Source organism: Anoplolepis gracilipes, chromosome 11 (genome assembly GCF_047496725.1).
Source record: "Anoplolepis gracilipes chromosome 11, ASM4749672v1, whole genome shotgun sequence".
In the NCBI taxonomy this organism is placed as follows: domain Eukaryota; kingdom Metazoa; phylum Arthropoda; class Insecta; order Hymenoptera; family Formicidae; genus Anoplolepis; species Anoplolepis gracilipes.
Genome location: NC_132980.1, coordinates 1,474,589 through 1,497,330, shown reverse-complemented (window position 1 = coordinate 1,497,330; position 22,742 = coordinate 1,474,589). Strand labels below are relative to the sequence as shown.

The 22,742-nt window shown below is 32.5% G+C and overlaps 3 protein-coding genes across 3 annotated transcripts; all 3 read left to right on the top strand.

Moving 5' to 3' along the window:
* Positions 1–49: 49 nt before the first annotated feature.
* Positions 50–11,024, top strand: LOC140671037 (uncharacterized). Its single transcript, XM_072902054.1, has 5 exons — positions 50–1,241; positions 1,626–1,722; positions 5,355–5,596; positions 5,886–5,933; positions 9,447–11,024. Exons 2-5 carry the CDS (start codon positions 1,696–1,698, stop codon positions 9,580–9,582), a joined length of 453 nt encoding a protein of 150 aa, XP_072758155.1. The 5' UTR covers positions 50–1,241; positions 1,626–1,695; the 3' UTR covers positions 9,583–11,024.
* Positions 11,019–11,846, top strand: LOC140671038 (uncharacterized; the record flags this gene model as incomplete). Its single annotated transcript, XM_072902055.1, has 1 exon — positions 11,019–11,846. A coding segment is annotated over one exon (585 nt), but the record flags the coding sequence as incomplete, so codon positions are not given.
* On the top strand, positions 11,839–20,808 carry LOC140671036 (uncharacterized). Its single transcript, XM_072902052.1, has one exon. The coding sequence runs from the start codon at positions 18,087–18,089 to the stop codon at positions 19,053–19,055; it is 969 nt and encodes a 322-aa protein (XP_072758153.1). The 5' UTR covers positions 11,839–18,086; the 3' UTR covers positions 19,056–20,808.
* Positions 20,809–22,742: the final 1,934 nt, after the last annotated feature.

Below are 22,742 nucleotides of genomic sequence, written 5' to 3'. Positions count from 1 at the left end.
CAAGCACAAAAAATAGTTTCCAATAAATATTATCCAAGAAAATTTTTATACCGTTTTCATTTTTTTCTAAAATGTGAAATAAAACTTTTTTATTTCTTAATCCACAGCCTAATTGAGATTCCGATTCGGTATTACTTTTGTCTTTCATTAATCTTCTCTCGTTTTGGAGACTATGTTCATATGAATCTATAAAAATTAATTCTTTCAAGATGTCATTAATATTTTGCACACACACAAAATAAAAATTTATATATGTACATACGAGGTGTCAAAAACTCCAATGTGATTTGATAAAAAAATCTTAAATAGAAAGTTTAAAACATATATAAAAATTGCTTGAAAATGTTAACACTCAAATACATTTTTAAGTCTTTTTTAGACCTATGTTTAACTTTTTATAAAAGCATTTCTGGATGTTTCTCAGAAGCAATTTGTTCATAAGTGGCTGAACCGTTTGGCATCACCCTATATACATACTTATATACAGTCATACATACAATAAATATCAAAATTGGTAATCGTAGGCAATGGAGAGCTGGTATATTTGTTAATAAAAAACTAAAGGATAAAAATATAATTTGAAGAAACCATAATTGAGGTATTTAACAATATAAAGAAAACATTCTAAGTTTTTTACATATAATATGAGAAAGTAAACATTAATTGACAAAAATTTCAGTACGTACGTTTCGGCTTGTTTTCAAGCCATCTTCAGCGTTAAACATTAATATCCATTGTCAAAGCACACAAAGATACCATCCCTAAAAATTCCAATACCAACGTCATTTACAAAATTGATTGTGGTAACTGTGATGCTTCGTATGTCGGACAGACGAGCAGGAAGTTATCAACAAGGATCAAAGAACACAAAAGAAATATTAACTGCAATGTTAATAGTCGGTCTGTCATCACGGAGCATAGACTTAGCCACAATCACCATTTTAATTGGGATGACGTCAAAATCCTTAACAAAGAAACTGTTTATAATAAAAGAATAATTTCTGAAATACTTCATATAAAAAGACAACGCAATAGCATTAATCTGCAAACAAATACGGAATGCCTCCCCTAGATATATAACGATGTTATTAACAATCTACCAAAACTTTGAAAGTCATACACAGAAACAAACAAACATATTAGAACTGTTCATGTTTTCTACCATTTATAAATCAACCGTAACTGCGACAAGCGAGCTTTTTATATTGACATCACTTCTGGCGAGATTTCCTAAAAAAATTGTAAGTTATTTTAATGTATAATAATTTAGATTATTACAACCAATACACACGTAATTGCGAATTGTTTAGACTCACGGACTACATCTTAATTTTTGATACTTAATGACTCATAATTCTTAACTATTATTTATAATTTTAACACATAACACTTAATTTTATCAATATGACTCACACTCTCATTTCGACATGTTCGTTACATAATGATACCACTAATTTATAATTAACGTTCTAAAAATTGTTTTACTCTTTCTCATATCCATTGTTTGAGAAGGATCGTTGACTTGAAACACGCGTCCTTGAAGTACATCAAATATTATTACAATAATCGACTGACACAACATATACGCAACATTTACACCGATTGTTTAAATGTGAAATTTATAGATACAAATCCATGGAAATAATCTCAATTGCATTAACATCTTAGGGTGACTTCCAAATCGACATACGAACAATGGACCACAATATTCAAAAATTAACGGTGAGCATACCACACCCAACAAAAATAAAAACAAATATGTTACGCGTCCCATAATATATTCGAACTATTAGATTAAAAACACGAATATGTACTATCCAATACTTACTTTAGTTCATAAAAAGGGAAATCTTTTTCAAATCACTTTTTAATGTTTAACGCTGAAGATGGCTTGAAAACAAGCCGAAACGTACGTACTGTAATTTTTGTCAATTAATGTTTACTTTCTCACATTATATGTAAAAAACTTAGAATGTTTTGTTTATATTATTAAATACCTTAATTATGGTTTCTTCAAATTATATTTTTATCCTTTAGTTTTTTATTAACAAATATACCAGCTCTCCATTGCCAACGATTACCAATTTTGATTTTTATAGGGAGCTTACTTATCTTAGATTTGATACAATAAATACATACACAAAATAACAATAAAATTATATTTGTATGCTGCTCTTTATTTTTAATTATGTTAGCAAATATACTTATCATATTTATCAATTACGGTAACCGGGTGCATAATCCAATCATTCTGAGGTTTTTTACACTTAATGAGTGTCCTTTTTAGGCCAGTAGGAATATTTGTCATTTTCTTTTAACAATATAGTTGGTATTACAGAATATATTTCGTCTCCCTCATACTCGGCATTGAATTTTACAACAGAATAAAGTAACTGCAAACAATATATCGTTTAAAAATGCAAATTTTAAGAATTTATTTATACTTATAACAGTTTATTTACTCATACTTAATTTTAAATAAAATTATAAATTATAAATTAAATATAAATTAGAAAAAAATTATTAAATGTTAACATAATATTTGAACTTTACATGTGTGAACATAATACTTTAATATGCAATAGATATTACAAATTGTTGTGTAATAATGGAATTACTGCAAATTTATCATTTATTGGTAAAATTAAACATTTTACTTTTATATCTTTACAATCAAATGTTGCTGTATTTGGTGTTTCATGTATATCAACGACTTTTATAGTTAAACTAAATGAAGGCTTTTCTATGAAATTTGATATATTTTGAAAAATTTTTTCAGTTATTTTTATGTCGTTACTTTCATTTTTATAAGAATTTGAAATAAGCATATAATTAAAATTTCTTAAAAGAACTCAGTTATTTTCTTTGAGCTAGTGATATTGTAAAATTTTCAAAAGACATTTTTTTATAATATCTATAAATTTTTCCATTTTCATTAATTATTAAAGAGTTGTCATCTTTTTCACGTAAATTAAACTTGTTAGCAGATGTTAGCTTTCTATCTTCAACAACTCTATTATATATTTGTTGTAAGGGATACTGTGCATTCTTTATTTTTTTTTATCTGACTCATATAACTTTCGAATTTAAATGCACTAAAATTATCAAGTTTTCCAAATAATAATACATCATCGCAAAGATGCAAGAGATTATGCACGTTATATGTTCCTTACCATATATTTTTTTTACTTTTCAATAAAATATCGAATTAAAGATTTTGCATATGCATTAAGCCTAATACACTCTGATAACATAAAATTCTTATAGCGATGTGTAAGTATAAAAAAATGTTTATATTGAATATTAAGGCAATTTTCCTTGCGTTGCAGCAGGATCTGTATATAAAAGAAATTGTCTAAATTCTGTTGCTTTCCAATGTTCTACATCTTCTATAGCTCTTGTTAGACGATAAAACTCCTCAGAGATATATTTTCGGAAAATTTTCATAGTTTTTGATATTGAATTTATATCATGATCATTTAATTTTAATTGACTTATTTCCTTTTTTCCAGTCCAAAACAATACAAGTGTATTCATAATACCAAGGCATACTAAATACATATAATCGAACGGCACATTACTAATTAAACCAATTCCTATATTTTCTAAAGGAGTAGAACCTTTATGATGTTCTTGTTGTAAATGTAAAGCAAAATTTTTTTAGTTCTTAATGTGATATCAAGTTCTGAAAATGTCATTTGGACTCTAAGATATTTATCCTTTTGCGTACATTTATTGCAACCAAAATACTCTGTATGAGATTTTATTGATAGAACAAATGCTGTAGCAGGTGTATCAAAAATAATTTTTTTTAATATTGGCCTAACAACTTTATTCTATAGTAATACCATTTTTTCTTAAAAGCAAATATTCTTCCACAAATAAATTTAAAAAATCCATTACCGATTCTGGTTTTTTTAATCCATGATAAATACCGACAATAAAAGGTTCTGAAATTTCTAATAAACCAATTGACATTAAAATAAGCCAAAAGTGACTCTTTGATGATTTGCTCAATGGTAAGCCATCAATATTAATTGTTAACGGTAAAATTTCTAAATTCTCTGTTAATGTATTTTTCATCTTTTCAATTATGCCTTTTTCAATAACTAAATGTATATATGCACCAGGTGGCATATTTACAATATTACATAATGAAGGAGTTTTTAGTAATGTTCTACAATCTTTTGGAACAAGCAAATTTTCTGATTTCATTACTGATAATAATTTATTTGCAGAGTTATGCGAGATATTATTTTTAATAATCCAATGAGCAATTTTATCTGCTAAGATAATTTTATTCTGCGACTTATATATATCTTTATCATTAAAATGTATTGGTATAATTTCAGAAGAATTGCTAACTAAATTAATATTTTTATATCCATCGGTATTACTATTGTTTGTGTTTAAAATATTTTCATTAAAATTTCTTTCATTAAACTTTTTATTATTAAAAGAGTGCTGTATTTTATTAACATGCAGTAGTTGTTCTCTTTTCTTAGCTTTTATAGTTATTATTAACAATTCTACGAAAATGTCTACTTGTAACCTTTAAAATTTCTTTTTTCTTCCGTTGTGATATCTAGAATAAAAATAAAATATAAATAAATATGGCACAATAAAAGTAATCTATTTCGATGCATTCTAACACATATTATATTGTAAACAAAAAAAGATTATAAATTGAGATGTAATCGATTTTAGGGTTAGAGTCACTGATACAATTTTTGTAATTTCTTATTGACGGTATAAATAATAAGTGTTAGAAGATACATAATATATAAGAAATTTTTTTTATTATAAGTAATACTTCTATAATAATTAAGTAATTTCTATACATATACAAGGTGAGACATTTACATATATTGAGATGCATAAATGTCTCAAAAACTATAAGAGTTATAAAAAAATGTTTTAAATAAAAGTTGTATGGTTTCAAGGGGAATATAAGATGACGCCACTGATTTGAACTTCAATAATTGTTTGAAGGTCATATAAAGATCACCTTTAATTTCTTAAATGGAACCTCATTTTTCATTGCACATTCTTGTAGTTTACCTCGAGAGCTTTTTAAAACACTATAATAAAGTATTTTTTCATTAAGTACTTTTCGAGTTATGAGACTCAAAAGTTATAATATTTTGACATAAAATACAAAATATCTTGTAAAACATTCCGTTTTCGGTAATCTTATCTTAATACTTATGCACAGACTAATGAGATCAGTGTGAAAAAAACACAGTTGTCCTAAAGAAAAAAAATATGTAGTTGCTCGTTGCAAATTCATATTTTTTTCTTTAAGAAAACTATGTTTTCTTTACATCAATTGAATCTTTCTTCTTCCTTTTCAGACTTTTGTTCGGAGTTTAATCGTGCCCGACCTGTCGATTCCAAGTATAATTCTCGCGCGTGATGAAATGAAATTTTCGATCGTTCCGAAATTCGGGAGTGCCGTCAAAGTATCGCGCATAAAAGTGCGGGAGTGCCGTCCAAACTATCGCGCGTATAAAACAATTAATCCTGACGTACCTGACAATCTGAGAGGAGGAGGAGGTCTAAAAGAGACATCCTGCATCGGCGGAGCATCCCTAGGGTAAGTATTATTATTTGTATAATAATTTTTATTAATAGTGTATACGAATTAATTTGATTTATTTATTTAAATAATTTTAACAAATGAGGTTCAGAGAGAAAAACTTTTAAATATATCCAATCAAAGTTTTATTTAAAAAATAGTTTTTTTTATATTTATAAAAATATTTTATATTTATCTGTCTATTGTACACATCGAATATGAAATTTGGTGAATACAATAATTATTTCTTGAATATTAAATATTTTAAATGCTGCTATAATTTGGATTTTATATTTGCATGTTACAGAGAATGTAGCTTCAATGTCAACAACTCCGCTGCTGCGCATCAGTATCGGTAAGTAACAAAAAAACTTTTATTTTAAAGCAACAGAGAGATTTGTGTAGAGATTTGTAAATAAAAATGTAAATTATGGATAAATCTCTGTTGCTTTAACTCACGGACGGGGAAATAACTGCGCGTGTATTGTGAACTCTTTAATTTTAAATTAATTTTAGATTTTTAAAAAAAATTTCTTTTTGTACTTCAAGATAAAATTGTATATTTATTGTTAATATAATATAAAATTATAATATAAAATTGTAATATAAAATAATATAAAATTGTATATTGTTTTTTTATTCATTTTTTAAATTTGTGTTAAACTAGATATACTATTTGTATAATGTTTTAAAAAAATTGAAATAGAAAAAATATTTTTAAAACACTATAGTAAAGTATTATTTCATTAAGTTTGTTTTGAGGCTCAAAAGTTACAATATTTTAACATAAAATACAAAATATCTACAAAATACAAAACATTCATAAATGCTCCATTAAATTAAATACCAAAAATTCTCATATTCTTTCGGATAACATGTGTTGAAAATGATAAATATTTTAAAAAGTACGTCAAAACGGCCTTTAATACAAATGACATTTTATATATTATTTTATCAAAACGCACGTATACTTTTTCGATTAAAGTTATTTCGGTTCCAATAACAATAATAAACGGCTGCATTGTTCATGCAAGATTCATTTGGGACATTTTGTTTTGTTCATTAATACAGAATAGTTCAATATCTCCTGGTATCTAAAAAAAAGAAATATTAAAAAAACATTAAATTGCGTTTTACTAACATAAAAATTTAACAAATTTTTACAATTATTATCTCTTAACTACAAATATTGATAATAAACATATATTATCGAGCTAACCTTGCAATGTACAAGAATGTCATCTCGGCTTTCAGAAACTGTAAGTTTCCACACTCTTCTGCGATCTGAAGATTTTATACTAATTTTCGTTGATTTAGGAGCTAAAATAGCTATTAAAATCTAAATCTAAAAAACCGTTTTACTATTTATAAAGTTATTGTATCAAATATTTAAAAACATGTAACAATCACCTTTCAATAGATAAATATTAATAGCTGAGCAAAAAAAAAGATCTAAATATTTACCTATATTCACAGATTCCGATTGCATGAGAATCTCATTGAGTTGATCTCCTGTTGACAAATTTTTTTTTAAAAGCTTGTAAATTTTTTAAAGTCTATGATGAAATTAATCTATTTTTACATCCCGGATATTTTCTATCAAAATCTCTTTCGATCTAAATATGTGCAAAAAAATTAATCACCTACACATTTCATATATAAATGCAATTTAATAATATAAATTCGGAATTTCTACACTTTTATGATTAGTATTTTTAACTTAAGCATATTATTACCAATACGTATCCGAAATTATAAGTCAATATTAACTACTTTTTTTTATATATCATTAATACATTTTATAATTTGTATCGTGCAATCATTTAAACGTAACTCATATGACTCGTCCCACTTTTTAATTACTTCATCCTTAGAATGTCAATTATGAATTAATCAAATCCTGTATTGTTCCGTAATTTCTAAGTCCGTATACAAATTTTACAATGTTTAAAAAAATTTTGAAACAAACTGCAATTCAATATTTTATAGATGTTTCTAAATAATTTTGAATATAATTCAAATTTTGTATAAAAATACCTGTGTTGGTAAAAATGTTTTGTTCAGCTTGATTTTTTTATTTTTTTAAGTAGTTAGTAGAATTAATGAATTTTATATCATTATGAAATCTACTAATTTTCTTTGTGAAATTCCTGCTTTATTTTCCTCAAAGTCTTTTTGCGATTTGGTGGAACAAAATATGTTTTTTCGCTGTCATGCGGAGAGTTGTACGATTTCATGAGAAGTTTGTTCAAAATCGTTTCTGAGCGATCTTTTAAAGAAATTTTATATGATCTCTCGTTTGATAATATAAAATAAACACAAATTATAATAAAAGATGTACAGAGTAATATATATTTACCTGATATTCAAATTCAAAAGATGAATATCAATTAATGGCACAATAATGATTGACATCTTGTGAAAAGTCCATCATAATGACTTATTTGTAAAAGAGTTTGTCTAAATGCATTTTTCGACAAAATATCTTTTAAATTAAAAATTTTTTCTTCTCAAATTTTATACTCTTTAGAAATGCTTCGCAAACGTTATGTGTTGGATTTTATAATATTTTATTTAATGTTTCTAATTTATTTTCATTCCTATCTCTAATAATTCATTATTCTAATTTTTATCTAAGATTGTCATCAATTATTTGGAAAAATACTAAGTTTGAAGTACTTGTAAAGTTTTGTAAGTTAGATATTTTACCGTATGTTAGAACCTAAATAAGCAAAATTAACAATAAGTGAAATAAATATTATAACAACATAAACATAATAAAAAATTTTTGAATGTCATAAAATTTAAAGATGAAAATAAGTCGTACATAATCGTTGTATTTTTTACGAAGTCTACTCTATCTACAATAGAGGGAATTAATTGTTCAAAATCGCGGAAATTGCACCCTTTAAAAAGATCACCCAAACTTTCTACGTTGTCGATCCCACTAATGTGTAAAGTAAATAACAGAGACATTTAATAGACAAAAAATAATTCTTACAATAAATACATGCGTATTTTAATATTGAGACAAAAATAATATTTTGTTTAAAAATGCATTTAAAATAAAGCCTGAAAAATGAAATTTTGAAAAACACAATTTTAATTAATACGAATTAATTTAATGCAGTGTATTCCACAATCTGCACATTTCGATTTCCGAGAGTCAATTGCTTCCCCTTTACGTTTTTGATATCATCGCGTAACAACCGTAATCAAGGGTCAGGTACGGATCATCTGTACTGCGATGATTTCAAGATGTAAAAGTAAAGCGATAAATATTGACTTTTGAAAATCCGTCGAAATATGCAAATCATAGTATACGCAAATATTAAACAATTATTTCTCTCGATTCTTCAATAGAAAGTAAAAATTATTTAAATATCTTTTTCTAAATATTACATAAAAAAATGTTATTAGATTTTAAGAAAAGATAAATGTGTTCAGATTTCACCGAAAACTTCAAGAAAGTAATTTGATTATTTAGTAATATGTTGTACCTCTCTTATGAGATACACAAAATTTATTTGTTTATTGATAATTTTATATATTCTTTGAGTAATTTTTTATTAATTATCTTGGTATTCTACAATGAAGAATGAAAAGCGAAGAGGATATTGAGATTTTAATAAATCGTTGTATTAGTTGAAGGAAAAGAAAAGGAGAGAAAAATCAGGATTTTGAGAGTATTATCTATACGCGTATTTTTGTATCTGTATGTGAAATATTAGTTCAGCAAAAATACGCAGGTTCCCGCAAGGAGGAGAAATAAAAGGAATTTGCGAATATTATCTATACGTGTATTTTTATACGCTACCTCAGCATGGGTTTTCGCTCATGGGATCTGTACGAGTTTCCGCTGTTGCAGCGTACAACCAAGCACTCGTGGGCCATTAAGACCGCGACTCAGCTGGAGAAACCACGATACGTTATCTTTGCTCTGCAGACAGGCCGGAAGAATGTTATGTCCGAGGATGCGAGTAAATTCGACGACTGTAAATTAACAAACGTGAAACTCTATCTGAACTCGGAATATTATCCGTACGACGACATGAATCTGGATTTCGATAAAAACAGATGGTCGATTCTGTACGACACGTACGCGCGTTTCTGCAAAAACTATTACGGATACAAGTACCTCGAATCGAGTCTCACCGGTTCACTGTTTCTACATTACGGTCCGTTTGTGATCATCGATTGTTCTCGACAAAACGAATCGGTCAAGAGCGCAACCGTGGATGTGCGATTGGAATTTGAGTGTAAGGAGAATGTGTCTAATAATACGACTGCGTACAGTCTCATCATACACGATCGCGTGATCCAGTACAACCCGTTGACCAACGTTGTGCGCAAAATTACCTAAGTGTTTGCGACAATAATTTAGAGAGAGGGAAAGCAGAATATAAATCCAAGTGTTACGAGATGGTTGTCATTCTTCTTAACTGACGAAAAGAGATCTCATCATGTCTGTACCAACATTTGTCGATCTGCAAGGATTTGTCGTTTCGAATAAATTCATCGCAAAGGAGGTGGCGGTGCTGAGAAGAGGAACTGTTCTCACACACTACATTTTTCAGAGTTCTATACCATGGCATCTCCTTACAAAATCCGAAAAGTGTCAAGCTTCATGATTGATGGCGAATCATCATGGACTACAATGGGAGGATGAAATCGTTGCGTACAGCATGGTGAAACGATTGATTACAACAGCTGTAGTTGAAGAAGAAGATGATAAAATGCAGTGTATCGTATACGTTAAAGGATGTCAGAAACGAGAATGGCTTGCTAATATGCTCGGCGACGATGCGAGAGAAAATTTAATCATTGAGACCTTGGATGCTGATTACGACGATATCGAATCTCTAAATAATCTAGATGTTAAAAATACTATACGATGTGAAAAACATGTTAAGAATTGCGCATTACAAAATGTATTCAAAATATTTAACTGGTGGTCGCAACGCCAGAAAAAATTGCAAGATTTGGAAAAATAAAATATTTAAACATTAATATGTTTTATCTCTTATTCCCCCCTCCTCATTCCCTCCCTCCCTCACGAGTCATTTAAGAATTTTTTTTATCCGAGTATCATCTCTCCCTTCTCCTAAAAATTTTAGAGCACTAAAGTATTCTGTTTCTCACCACATTTACCACTAATCTCCCCCCACTACTTTGAAAAAACGGGGTGTCACGTATATTTGATTCTTCATATTCGATTCTTCATACGGTCAGTGTTGCGTTAACCGTTCGTGAAAGTGGTCCACTTTTGAAATCTGGAAATATGTACTACGTCGAAAGAAGCAGTGGCGGCCCCAGCAGAAGCGTGAATAATTACGTACCGAGTCGTTATGAAACTCCATCGTTTGAGAACAAATGTGACAAGTAAGTTTTTGTTTAACTTCTTTCTATTTTTCACAAATTGTTTTTAAACTAATTTTATTTTTTATTTTTCGACAGCATTTCGTTGAAGTGTCGTGCGATTTGTATACTAAATAGACGATACGCATTGACAACCACGGAATTCAAATTCCTTGAAATTGGTATCAACGTGGGTCCACCGAGTTACGTGGAAATTGTCATAGGAGATCATCAAGGAAAGGAACTGATATTATCTTTCGAAACGTGGAAGGGACTCTACGAGCAACGTCGCAATATTCAAGATTTACTGCGAAAGGACTCTAAAGATACCTATAATTTTATAAGCGTTGGACCGCTAACAGTGCGAGTTCATACGATTAACGATACTAAACTTATAAGTCTCGAATCTTTAAACGTACGCATGATGATGATTGAACCAACGTTACACCGTATGTTTGATCTCGATCAATGCATCGATGTAACCTTTGACCGATTGGTTAGAATCACCGAGACAGTCGATACTAAGTTTACACAATTCTCCAATATCGCGTCCATTATAACGGATAATAAAGAAGTATCAAATGTAATACGCGCCAGCGACGCCTTCAATAAATATCAACTCGTCGATTGTGAACTGGCAGCTTTAGTTTTTAGTCATAATATGTAATAATAAAAAAAATTTATAAAAGAGAAGAATAAAGTTTTTTTAAATTTAAATCATGATATAATTTATTCGCACGCATTTCCCATCCGTGCTTCTCCCATCTGTAAACAGTCCCAGTTCTCATACGTAACTCGTTGCGGGGGATAATGTCATGCTAAGAAGGGAGAATGCGAAGCTAGGGACCGCGAGAGAATAAGCGCTAGGAAAGAAAGAGATAGCGCGAGGCGAAGGAGAGCGAGAGAGTAAGCGCTAGGAAAGAAAGAGATAGCGTTACATTAAGGCGAAGATGATGCGAGAACGCAGAGAATTTTTTTTTATTAAATATTAACTTATTAACTTATTATATCTAATTATATCTAATATATGGAGGAAGAAGGATGGGATTGATGAAGAAGGCGCAAGTAAACAATATACGTATTTATCATAAATATAATTTTTATTCAAGAAAGTGTGTGTGTTTATTTACAAAAATCTGTGCGTGCGTGTGTGTGTGTGTGTGTGTGCGCGCGCGCGCGTGTGCGTGTGTGTGTGAATAAAAATAAAATAAAGTTAAAATCAGGGGAGGGAGGGAGAAGGCGCAGCATCTCTGAAACAGAAAAAGGAACATCTTTATTAGTATTTTAAAATATATTTAAAATTTGACCATATTATATAGAGATACTTACAATACGAGAGGCTCCTCTCCGAATAAGCTGCGGAGGTCAAATATGTCCACCTGTATGTGAGGGTGTGCAGCATCTATTTCCCGGGCACGGGAGCCATCACGCTATAAATCCTCTCATTCTTCAGCCTCCTTTCGACTGGCCCGCACCCAGCGCACATTCTCCATGTACGCGATGTTGATATAGCCCGGAATATGCTAGTGGGAACTATATTGGTAATGCTGTAAAAGATAAAAACGTATAAATGTATTATAAATATATTATAAAAGATAAAGCATATAAAATAATAAAATAAAAAAAACTACTTACATCGTCAAATAAAACATCCAGTAACGCTCGGAACAGAGCGCGAGCCACATTCTTCGCCCAACGAAGTGAACGGCGATGATATCGCCTATCAACCCATTTGGGAAATATCATGCGACAGTATCCCGACTCAAAAAGCGCATGAATGCTACTACTTGCGACATTTTTAGCTTTAGAAAATGAACTTCACTTCACTGGATCACAGACAGACACTTTATGCCAGCTCCAGCGAGAGCTAGGTAACGTCTCGGTAAAAAAGGGTAGGGGATGAGTATGGTATCAGTGATGCCAGAAGTCCGACGAGAACAACGCACAACCACAAGCGAAAACAACGTACGTGTGAGCTCGGCGCTTCGGCTAGCTTCGGATCATAGAAGGAAATAGAAAACGATATATCTGTCTTCTTTTTTCCTTTTAAAATTTCAATTTTTTTTGCAAGGAGGTGTTTGTGCTAATTGATGACGTGGTTTCATTGGATCTTGCTGCAAAAAAAAAAACAAGCTATGATTCAATATAAACAAAAACCTATAAAGAAAAATTATATTTCAAAATCATGATATTACTAACTTGTGTATCTTGACGCTCCGGATCCAGGCTTTCTGCATCTTCCTCGTCTGCATCCTGTGTTAAATAAAATTTTTTTAAATGTTATACAGACTAAGAAATTCTATAAATAAATAAATACCTGATTTTCACATATTTCTTTTCTGCATTTACATGCGGCAGAACATTTCTGTTCTCTTTTGCGGCAGCCACAGGTTTTATTAATGCAAGAAGTTTTGCATCGGCAGACATGATTTTTTTTGTCTGCCGTAGGTCTGCGCGTCGTGTTAGTCCTCTTAAAGGCATTCATAAAGTCGTTCATTTTTACCATTATATTATCGACTTTTTCTTCTAATTTTGTTAGTCTACTTTCTATTTCTAAATCATCGGTTTGTATACCGAGATCTCTAGTACTGTTAAAAAAAAATTAAATTTTTATTAATAAATTTACAATTATGTAAAAAACAAACGATAGGTCTGTATAAATTAAATTTTTATTAATAAATTTACAATTATGTAAGAGAAGACGTTACCTGTTTCGAAGAGACATTTCTTAACGAGCTTCAAACTACGATTGATCTTCTCGGCTTACGCAGGAGGCAGGAGCCCGCTGTTATTCTCACATTCCTCAGTTTTTCACCTGAGGTATATGAGACAAACAAGGTGTTTGCTTGAACACGTGTTTCGAGTTTCGATATCTCGAATTTGGCGATTTTGATAATAATTATTCTGTTAATATTTTACAATTATATATACATTTTTTTGAAATAATAAAATGCATTTTAATTCTATATATACGTATATATTACCTCATAATATATGCTAAAGTGGAAAAAGATCACGCGCAGCTAATAATATCTAATAAAACATTAATAAATCTATTATATGTTTCGTACTTTTGAGATCCACACGCGCGCGCACACACACACACACACACACACACACACGCGCGCGCGCGCGCGCGAGAATTATTATCATAAATAAATAAATATAAGTTTCATGGTATGACGAAGGTATATATATATATATATATTATATATATATTCCAATAAAATAACCAATAAAGAGATATCTTGTAAAATAATTAATTTAAATGTGGCGCGCATACAACATACAACTTCCGATGTTTGGCTATATATGGCGGATTGTCTGAACCTAACCTCTGGTCTTAACTCTTACTAGAGGAACTCTAGGGATGGCATAAGAGCTAGTACAAATGCCTACTCTTCACAACAAATAAAAAAAAATAAAAGCTAACGTGAATTTTATGGAGTCCCCGGCTATAAATCAATCATGCGTTTTTGCACCTTTAAAAATGGCCCGACCTGTTCGTCGCAACGTCAACCAAAAATTTCTATTCTAAACTTTATGCCAGCTCCAGCGAAGGGACCGTGAAAGAGAGAGAGAGAGCCAACACCTAAAAGTTAGATAGTGCGAGGCGAAGGAGAGCGAGAGAGTAAGCGCTAGGAAAGAAAGAGAGCGCTACATTAAGGCGAAGATGATGCGAGAACGCAAACAGAGAATTTTTTTTTATATTAAATATTAACTTATTAACTTATTATATCTAATTATATCTAATATATGGAGGAAGAAGGATGGGATTGATGAAGAAGGCGCAAATAAGCAATATACGTATTTATCATAAATATAATTTTTATTCAAAAAAGTGTGTGTGTGTTTATTTACAAAAATCTGTGTGTGTGTGTATGTGAATTTAAAAATAAAAAAAAAGATATAAAAAAATATATAAAAGACTGCATGACGATGGTCGAGCGGTACGGCACGACGGCGACTGCTGCTGCGAGGCGCTGGAGGGGATGACCGGCGGTGGTGGTGGCGTCCAAATAGGGCTTTTGCATAACAGAAAAAAAATAAATTATTAATATTTTCATAATTTGAAAAAGAATACTTACACATCAAAGATTACTTACAATTACTGATTGGAATCAGTATCAGAATCTGGATCATTATCGATGACATGTTGTAGATACAACATGTTATCGATTTGTTGACGGATTTCTCGATGGATTTCTTGCAACTGCTCAGGACATGCTTGCCGATTTCTGCCTGGTAAACAACAATTCTCGCAAGGCTTTCCTCTTAGTCTATCGTTTTCATTAGTCCATATATAAGTTTGTAGATTGGAGATCACGGTTGAAGAATTTTTTATATGAAGTTCGCGATTTCGTTGAAACTGCATCACTGCATTCAATAGTTTTTTGCTCACCATTCTTCACAACACTTAGTCCTAGCAAATGTCTACAAAAAGTTTATTCCTGTGCATAAAAACGGCACACACTACATGCTATTATTTGGCACAGTGACTGTCTACAGTTATTGCACGAGTTCCAAATGTGATGAATATATTGTCCAGTTTCATGTTTGTACACAATTTTTCCATGTGTATATGAGTCTTGAACTTCAATAAAACACCCAGAACAAAATTTCTCACTATTTTCTTCGTCATCGTCGTACTTTTTCACTAATAAAATATGACTCCCCCTTCCCGTAACACCAGACTCCTCGCGCCTCCTAGATACCCCCGCCCCCACACCCACCTCGAGCCCCATGGGTTAGAATCCCCCCTATATCACTACTGAAGGGAAAAGACAAAGAAGACCGGCGATCGAATATTACACATATGCGACCAGCACCGCATACATATGCAGGACTGGACTTAGTCGAATTACCCGTAAAAGAAACGAAACAAAGCAAGATAAACGTGCTGTTCGATACAGGAACAGCGATATCGTTAATAAAAGTTAAATGCTTAAAAGGAGAAACTATGATCACCGAAAATAAAATAGCGGGAGTTACAGGGCATAAAGTTTATACAATAGGAACAATAAACGCCACAATAAATCTTAAGGAAGGAAGAATCAAACATAAGATGTATGTGGTAAAAGACGATTTTCCGATCGAATATGACGGAATACTCGGAGTAGATTTCCTGAAGAAACAAGAGACCTTGCGATTATGCCAAGAAGCAACTACGAATCAAGCGAAGTATTTTGAAATTAAACTTGTACCGAAAGTTTACGTTGCAACCACGCAGCGAAACGATAATTCAGGTAGCAACGGATCAAAATATGATCGGAATAATACAAGCAGAAGAAACGAGACCCGGAATTTTTATAGGAAGCTGCCTAGTCGAGCCAAAGAATTATTTATGTCCAGCAAGTGTGATAAATACAACCGATGCTGAGGTAACCTTATTAATGCCACAACTAGTGATTGAGAAGATACCGAAGGAAACGAGGATAGAAATAAATACTGTTAACGGGGAAAATGACATCCCGCGTACCGAAAAAATAGTACGAGCCCTCCGAGCGGAACATCTAAACAAAGAGGAAAGAAGAGCAATACAAGAAATATGCCGAGAGTATAGCGATGTATTCCATCACGAAGAAGAGCCGCTTACATGCACTAACACAGTCACACATCGTATAGCAACAAAAGCAGATAGCTCACCGGTCAACGTACAACCGTACCGTCTGCCAGAGAAGCATAAAGCAGAAGTACACCGACAAGTACGAGAAATGTTAAAAGATGAAATTATTAGATCTAATACGAGTCAGTGGAACGCACCACTATTGGTGGAACCAAAGAAAGCGGATGCATCAGGAAAACAGAAACTCAGAGTAGTGGTCGATTTTCGTAAACTAAACGATCTCACAATAGGCGACTCGTTTCCGTTACCTAATATCACAGATATATTAGATCAGTTAGGAAACGCGAAATATTTTACAACATTAGATTTAGCCTCAGGATACCATCAAATCCCTATGGCTGAAGAAGACAAAAATAAGACCGCTTTCTCCACACCATATGGGCATTATGAATATAATCGAATGCCTTTCGAGTTAAAGAACGCACCCGCAACGTTTTAACGATTAATGAACGCAGTGTTAACCGGGATACAGGACATCAAGGAGTAGAACGAACCATTAATAGGATTCGATTAATACATAATTGGCGAGGATTAACACGAGACATAGAGAATTATATCGCGAAATGCGAATTATATCAGAGGAACAAATTATCCAGAAAAATCAAAATACCATTGATAATAACGGATACGCCAGATAAGCCGTTTGAAAAATGTGCTTTGGATATTATGGGGCCGTTGACAGTGACAGATAAAGGAAATAAATACATCTTAACATTTCAGGATAACTTAACAAAATTTAGCAATGCCGATTCCTAATCAAGAGGCTACGACAATTGCAAAGGAATTTACGACGAAAATCATTTTCGAATATGGAATTCCGAATAAAGTTTTAACCGATCAAGGAACGAATTTTCTGAGTAACGTTTTCAAGAGCGTATGTAAATTACTAAGGATCACGAAAATTCAGACAACGGCGTATCATCCCGAGAGTAACGAGGCGTTAGAACGTTCTCATCGGACATTGGCAGAGTACCTACAACATTATATTAACGCGGATCAGACAAACTGGGATGATGGGATGAGTGGATTCCTTACGCCATGTTTACATATAATACTACATCACACACCGCGACGGGATTTATTCGAACTGGTGTATGGACACAGGGCGATTCTATCTACGACACTGACGCAACCGCTTAAGCCCACATATACATACGACGATTATGCAAATGAATAGCGAGAAAGATTGCGAGCAACGCAGAAATTAGCAAAGGATTATATACAAGAAGAAAAAATTAAGACAAAGGAGAAATATTATAAAAAAACCAAAGAAATAAAATTTCGAGTAGGAGAAAAGATTCTCTTACATGATGAAACAATCCGTAGAGGGCGATCCAAAAAATTAGACGCATTATGGATAAGATCTTACGTAATCACCGAAAGAAATTCGGATATAAATTACACAATAAAAAAAGGAGAAGAACTGTACACGTACACGTGAACCAATTAAAATCTTTTCGTGGAAAATTAGATAGATACGACACCGCGGAAAAGAGAGATAAGGAAGAAAGTACTACAGTATAAATGATGCATTATATAATACAAAGATATTCATATTACAGGAGTATGATAGCTAGAAGTGTGGATAGCACAGATCCAGGCATTACGACAGCATGGAACATCCAAAAATTCTCAAACGAAGCAGGGATGTATTTTGAAAAAATTGGGAAAGTAAATCAAGTCGAATCAGCGTGGAAAATGGTAATAAAATTAGACATTACGGCGTTGAGTCATCGACATCAGCAATTGCAAGGATATATGGCACAGACCAGGGCGTTGTGTTACGATAAACCTTTGGAAGAAAATATGAAGGATGCTTGCGATACCCTTCAGCTAATAGAAAAAGATAACGAGCAAGTAACGACATTATTAACTCGAATCAAAACCATTTACCAGACATCGGAAAAACCACGTAGAGGATTAATCGATGGATTAGGAACAATAGCAAAAACGTTATTCGGAACAATGAACGCCAATGATGAAAGAATAATCAAAGAACAAATGAACCTTCTACAAGGAAAACAACAAACGTTACAACATGTTATGAAGAACCAGATCAAAGTATTAAACGCCACAATAGCACATGTGGATCATCTGGAAAAAGTTATTCAAGAAAACAAAGACAGATTTCTCAACATAACAGAAAAAATGAGGCGGAGCTGGTTACAAATGAAAAAAAATTACGGATATAGAGAAGAGCTAGACGAGCATTTTATTGTACTAAACGCAATTATAGGAGACTTAATGAACAATATGATGGACATTATCACACATCTACAAGACGTGAAAAAGGGAATAATCAATATAAGATTGGTGCCGATTGAAGAAGTAATAAGTAATCTTAGGGAAATAGTGTCGCAAATGCCACAAGAAGCGCGTTTTCCATTTCAAATAGCACAAGGAAATTGGGAAGCAATTGGAAAATTCATAACGATTAGCGCATATTATGATAATACACATGTATATAAGATATTAAGATTTCCGTTAGTATAATATCTAGAATTAATAAAACCGATACCTTTACCTATATATAAGTACAACCATGTATTTGCGTTTATAGAAGTAAACCAACCGTGGATAATAATAGATATAGAGAGTAGAACATACTTTACTATTACGGAAAGGGATCTTCAAAACTGCATAATAAACAATCAGCAGTATATATGCGAACAAAGTTATCCGATACATCGCGTAGATGACCAAGCGTTATGCGAAGTGCAAACATATGTACAGCTAGGGACACACACAGATAACTGTAACATAAGGCACGTACACACGAACACAACGATTTGGACGATGCTGAGTAACGCGAACTCATGGATATACTCCACGCGGACGAAACAGCAGATAGAGATAACGTGCAAGAACGAAATGACTAGGAAAGTCGAGATCGATAGAACGGGGCAGTTAACGATTAAAGGGAAATGTAAAATCGTAACACCCGACATAATAATAAGAACGAAAAAAAACTACATTAGTAACATACAATGAAATGCACATACCAGACTATAACTTAACACTGACGCCACGAAAACAAACAGACAGATTATTATATAAAATCGAGGCAATTAAGTTACAAAAAATAATTTAAAAAATCCATCAGAGTTAATGGAGTTAAGTGAAACCTTAAAAGACATGGACGAACAACTACAGGACAATACTTTCACAGTTCTAAATAAGCCAATACTCTACTATGTAATATCAAATTGCATGGGAGCGATAGTAATAATTGGTATAGTAGTAATAATATTTGCAATAAGAAAATACGCCAACAAGCAAAAACCGCAGGTAACTAGGAATTTGAACCCGATGGCAAGACCAAGCATAATTGCCATACCACACGCAAAAGCCAGAAGAAGCAGACACCAGTAATAGAATAGACGATACTGTGATATTATACTAGAATAGAGGTTAAGAAACGATTATAAAATTAACGCGGAAGATCCTGTAAAAAAAAATTAGAAATAGACGAAAATTCACCGATAGTTAATTTTCTTTTTCCGAAGGGGGAAGGATGTTACGGCCAGATCAGACATAAAATATTAACAATTCGTAGAAAGAATTAAGGGCGGAAGAAGGAATTAAGTAAAAAATATTAAATATAAAAGTTTAGAAAAAGATCACGAACGAGTAAATAAGGATATTGAGAAAGATAAGCATACGTGACGGAAATTAAAATACGACACGGCAGAAAGATGCTGTGTAAGCGGAAACGACAATGAAAACAATACGTGCTTTGATCAGGACCGTCTTTCCCACCTACGAAAAATTAGATATATAAAGACGTCGCAATAATCCTTGCGTCGTTGTCAGTATAAGCATTAAGCGCAACCACTGTATAATTGTAGTCGACGAAATATATTCTTTTACGATAGTGTACGGAGTGTTTTCTTTAGTGCGTGGGTTCTAATCCTTTAGGCAGCCAGAATTTCTTCTCCATTCTACTTTAGAGTAGACGGGCATAACACCCTTCACAATTATAAGATTCGGAGATGAGTAACCGGTGTTGAAGTTAATGATTAATCTGGAAGTCATCAATATTTGCAAAAGTTAAAAAAAAATTAAAAAACCAAAAAAAACTTTATAAATTATTTACAGAACCTATGAATCGAGTCAAATTATATGTCAGTCTTTAAAAGTAGTCAAATATGTGTTAATCTCTTTTAAAAACAGAAACATATCCCATGTACAAAACTGTGTTACGCAAAAAACTAGATTTTATCCATTTGGTGTGTCAATAAACAATTTATTTTATTATAATAGTATTAATGTTATATATATTATCTTGTAGTTTTTCCGTTTATTTTTATAAAAAAATACTTTTATAGGATGTATTTAAGCCCTTCCTTGTCCTGTAACGTGATGAGTCTTCAACCTGATACTCTTGCCTTTAATTGGGAATTAGTACAAAGTTCCCATAAGGCAGTAAGTTCAGCTTGATTGTTAATGAAATAAGTAGCTTGCAGGAAATGGGTATTCACAGGTATACTGCTGGGTTGGGGACTCGGTAACTTTATGATAAATAGGTGCTCTGGTAAGGGTTTGTCCGTAGTATTCTCTTGCAGCCTTATTTGGTGAATAGCTTCCTCTTCCGTTAAAACACAGGGAGGCTTGATTTGAGGGTACATCGGATATAGGGTGTTGAATTTATGGTGTAACACCTCGGAAGTGTCTGTTGTATTAAGTTCGCAGGGTACTTCATGCATATACAACCAAACTATCGTGGCTCTAATCGTGCAGGGTAGGGTGTCCTCGGGAGTCACTATGTAGGCTAAGTTTATGAAAGACAGTCACTGTTTCTTCTAAAGCACGGTTCTCCAACATTGAAATCTTATCCGCAGTTCTTCTCCCTACTACCCATGAGGCAAATTTTCTTGCCATATGTACTGCGTAAGATGCTTCAGCATCAACTTGTTTATGTGTAGCGTACCTCTCATAAGTATCCTTTTGGTATAGAGTAGATAAAAGTGTTGGTAGTATTACACCGGGATAGGTAACCTCGCTTAATTCGAAGGACTCTTCGGGAAGCACCCATGTACATGAGGAACACTTAAAAAGTACACCTTTTGTATAACACAAGGCCGTATCCGAAGTGATTTTGTAAAAACTTGAATGATTTAGTCTTTGATTAGCCATGCCACCTCTTCTCAATGCGGGGCACGGTAGTCGATGTGTTAATTTACTTGAGTATACCTTGCGCGTGTATTTCTGCAAATTATCTATGGTGATACTGGTTTTTTCTGCTATGAGTGTTTCGATAAGTTGAGTCATTATCATATTACCTATGATCCATCCATGTAACTCCATAAGTTGCTTGAGGCTTAACACCAAGCTTCCTACCTCGATAACTTGAAGAGAGGCACGTCGAGCTCTTAGCCTGGTTGTGGAACCAAAATAGGGAGTATACTTACCCCTACTTGTGGTCTTACTTAGTGAGGTTGGTTGCTGTTCCGTTATATAGCACGATCTATATTAATTTATGGTATAGATTCACAGGGGTAAATCTTGTTCTTGTTGAGGAGGCATGGTTATGTCTTCCATTTCTAAACCCTACGAATGTTCACATAACTTTGTGTATAAGTGGTTATGCAGTTAATACTCTTTAGTTCATCTGCAAAAGGGTCTTTTTTCTTTTGCAGAAGATATTTTAAATATCTATGCTCTAAACTTTTCACAGCTTGAACCACTTCAGCCTCACTACTCCACTGCTTAAAGGCAGTTTGCTGGATAGACCGAGTATTGGCAAATTTGCCTGCTCATTTTTCTTGTAGTCCTATGTTTGATAAAGCGTATAATTTGCTTAATAATTTGGGGTTATAAGGCTTTATTCTAGCTAAATCGGCTACTAGACTGTCTTGTGCTTGCTGCGTATCAGTAATGAATAAACATCTAACCGCCTCATTCACTACCATGGTCATTAAACCTTTCTTCACCTCTTTACGGATGTAATTGTCCGGTTGCACAGGAATATCTAAGGGCAAACTTTGCGGATCTTTTATGAGGGATAGAAAATCTTTATGAGCTCCTGCTTGCAGGGTTACGACTCTCCTCATTTGTTTTTGAAGTAAATTGTCGTTAAGGGCAGTTTTTATTAAGTATAAATTGGTGCTTAATACGTCTTGGACTGCTCTTGTGCAGAATTGGCTGTATATTGTGATAGGGTAACCGCCCAAACATCTT

Coding starts and splice junctions, on each gene's coding strand:
- LOC140671036 (XM_072902052.1), top strand. CDS start 18,087: ATGATGCATTATATAATACAAAGATATTCATATTACAGGAGTATGATA.
- LOC140671037 (XM_072902054.1), top strand. CDS start 1,696: ATGGACCACAATATTCAAAAATTAACG. Junction 1,723..5,354: donor ACAATATTCAAAAATTAACG/GTGAGCATACCA, acceptor CTTCCTTTTCAG/ACTTTTGTTCGGAGTTTAAT. Junction 5,934..9,446: donor GCTGCTGCGCATCAGTATCG/GTAAGTAACAAA, acceptor CCGCTGTTGCAG/CGTACAACCAAGCACTCGTG.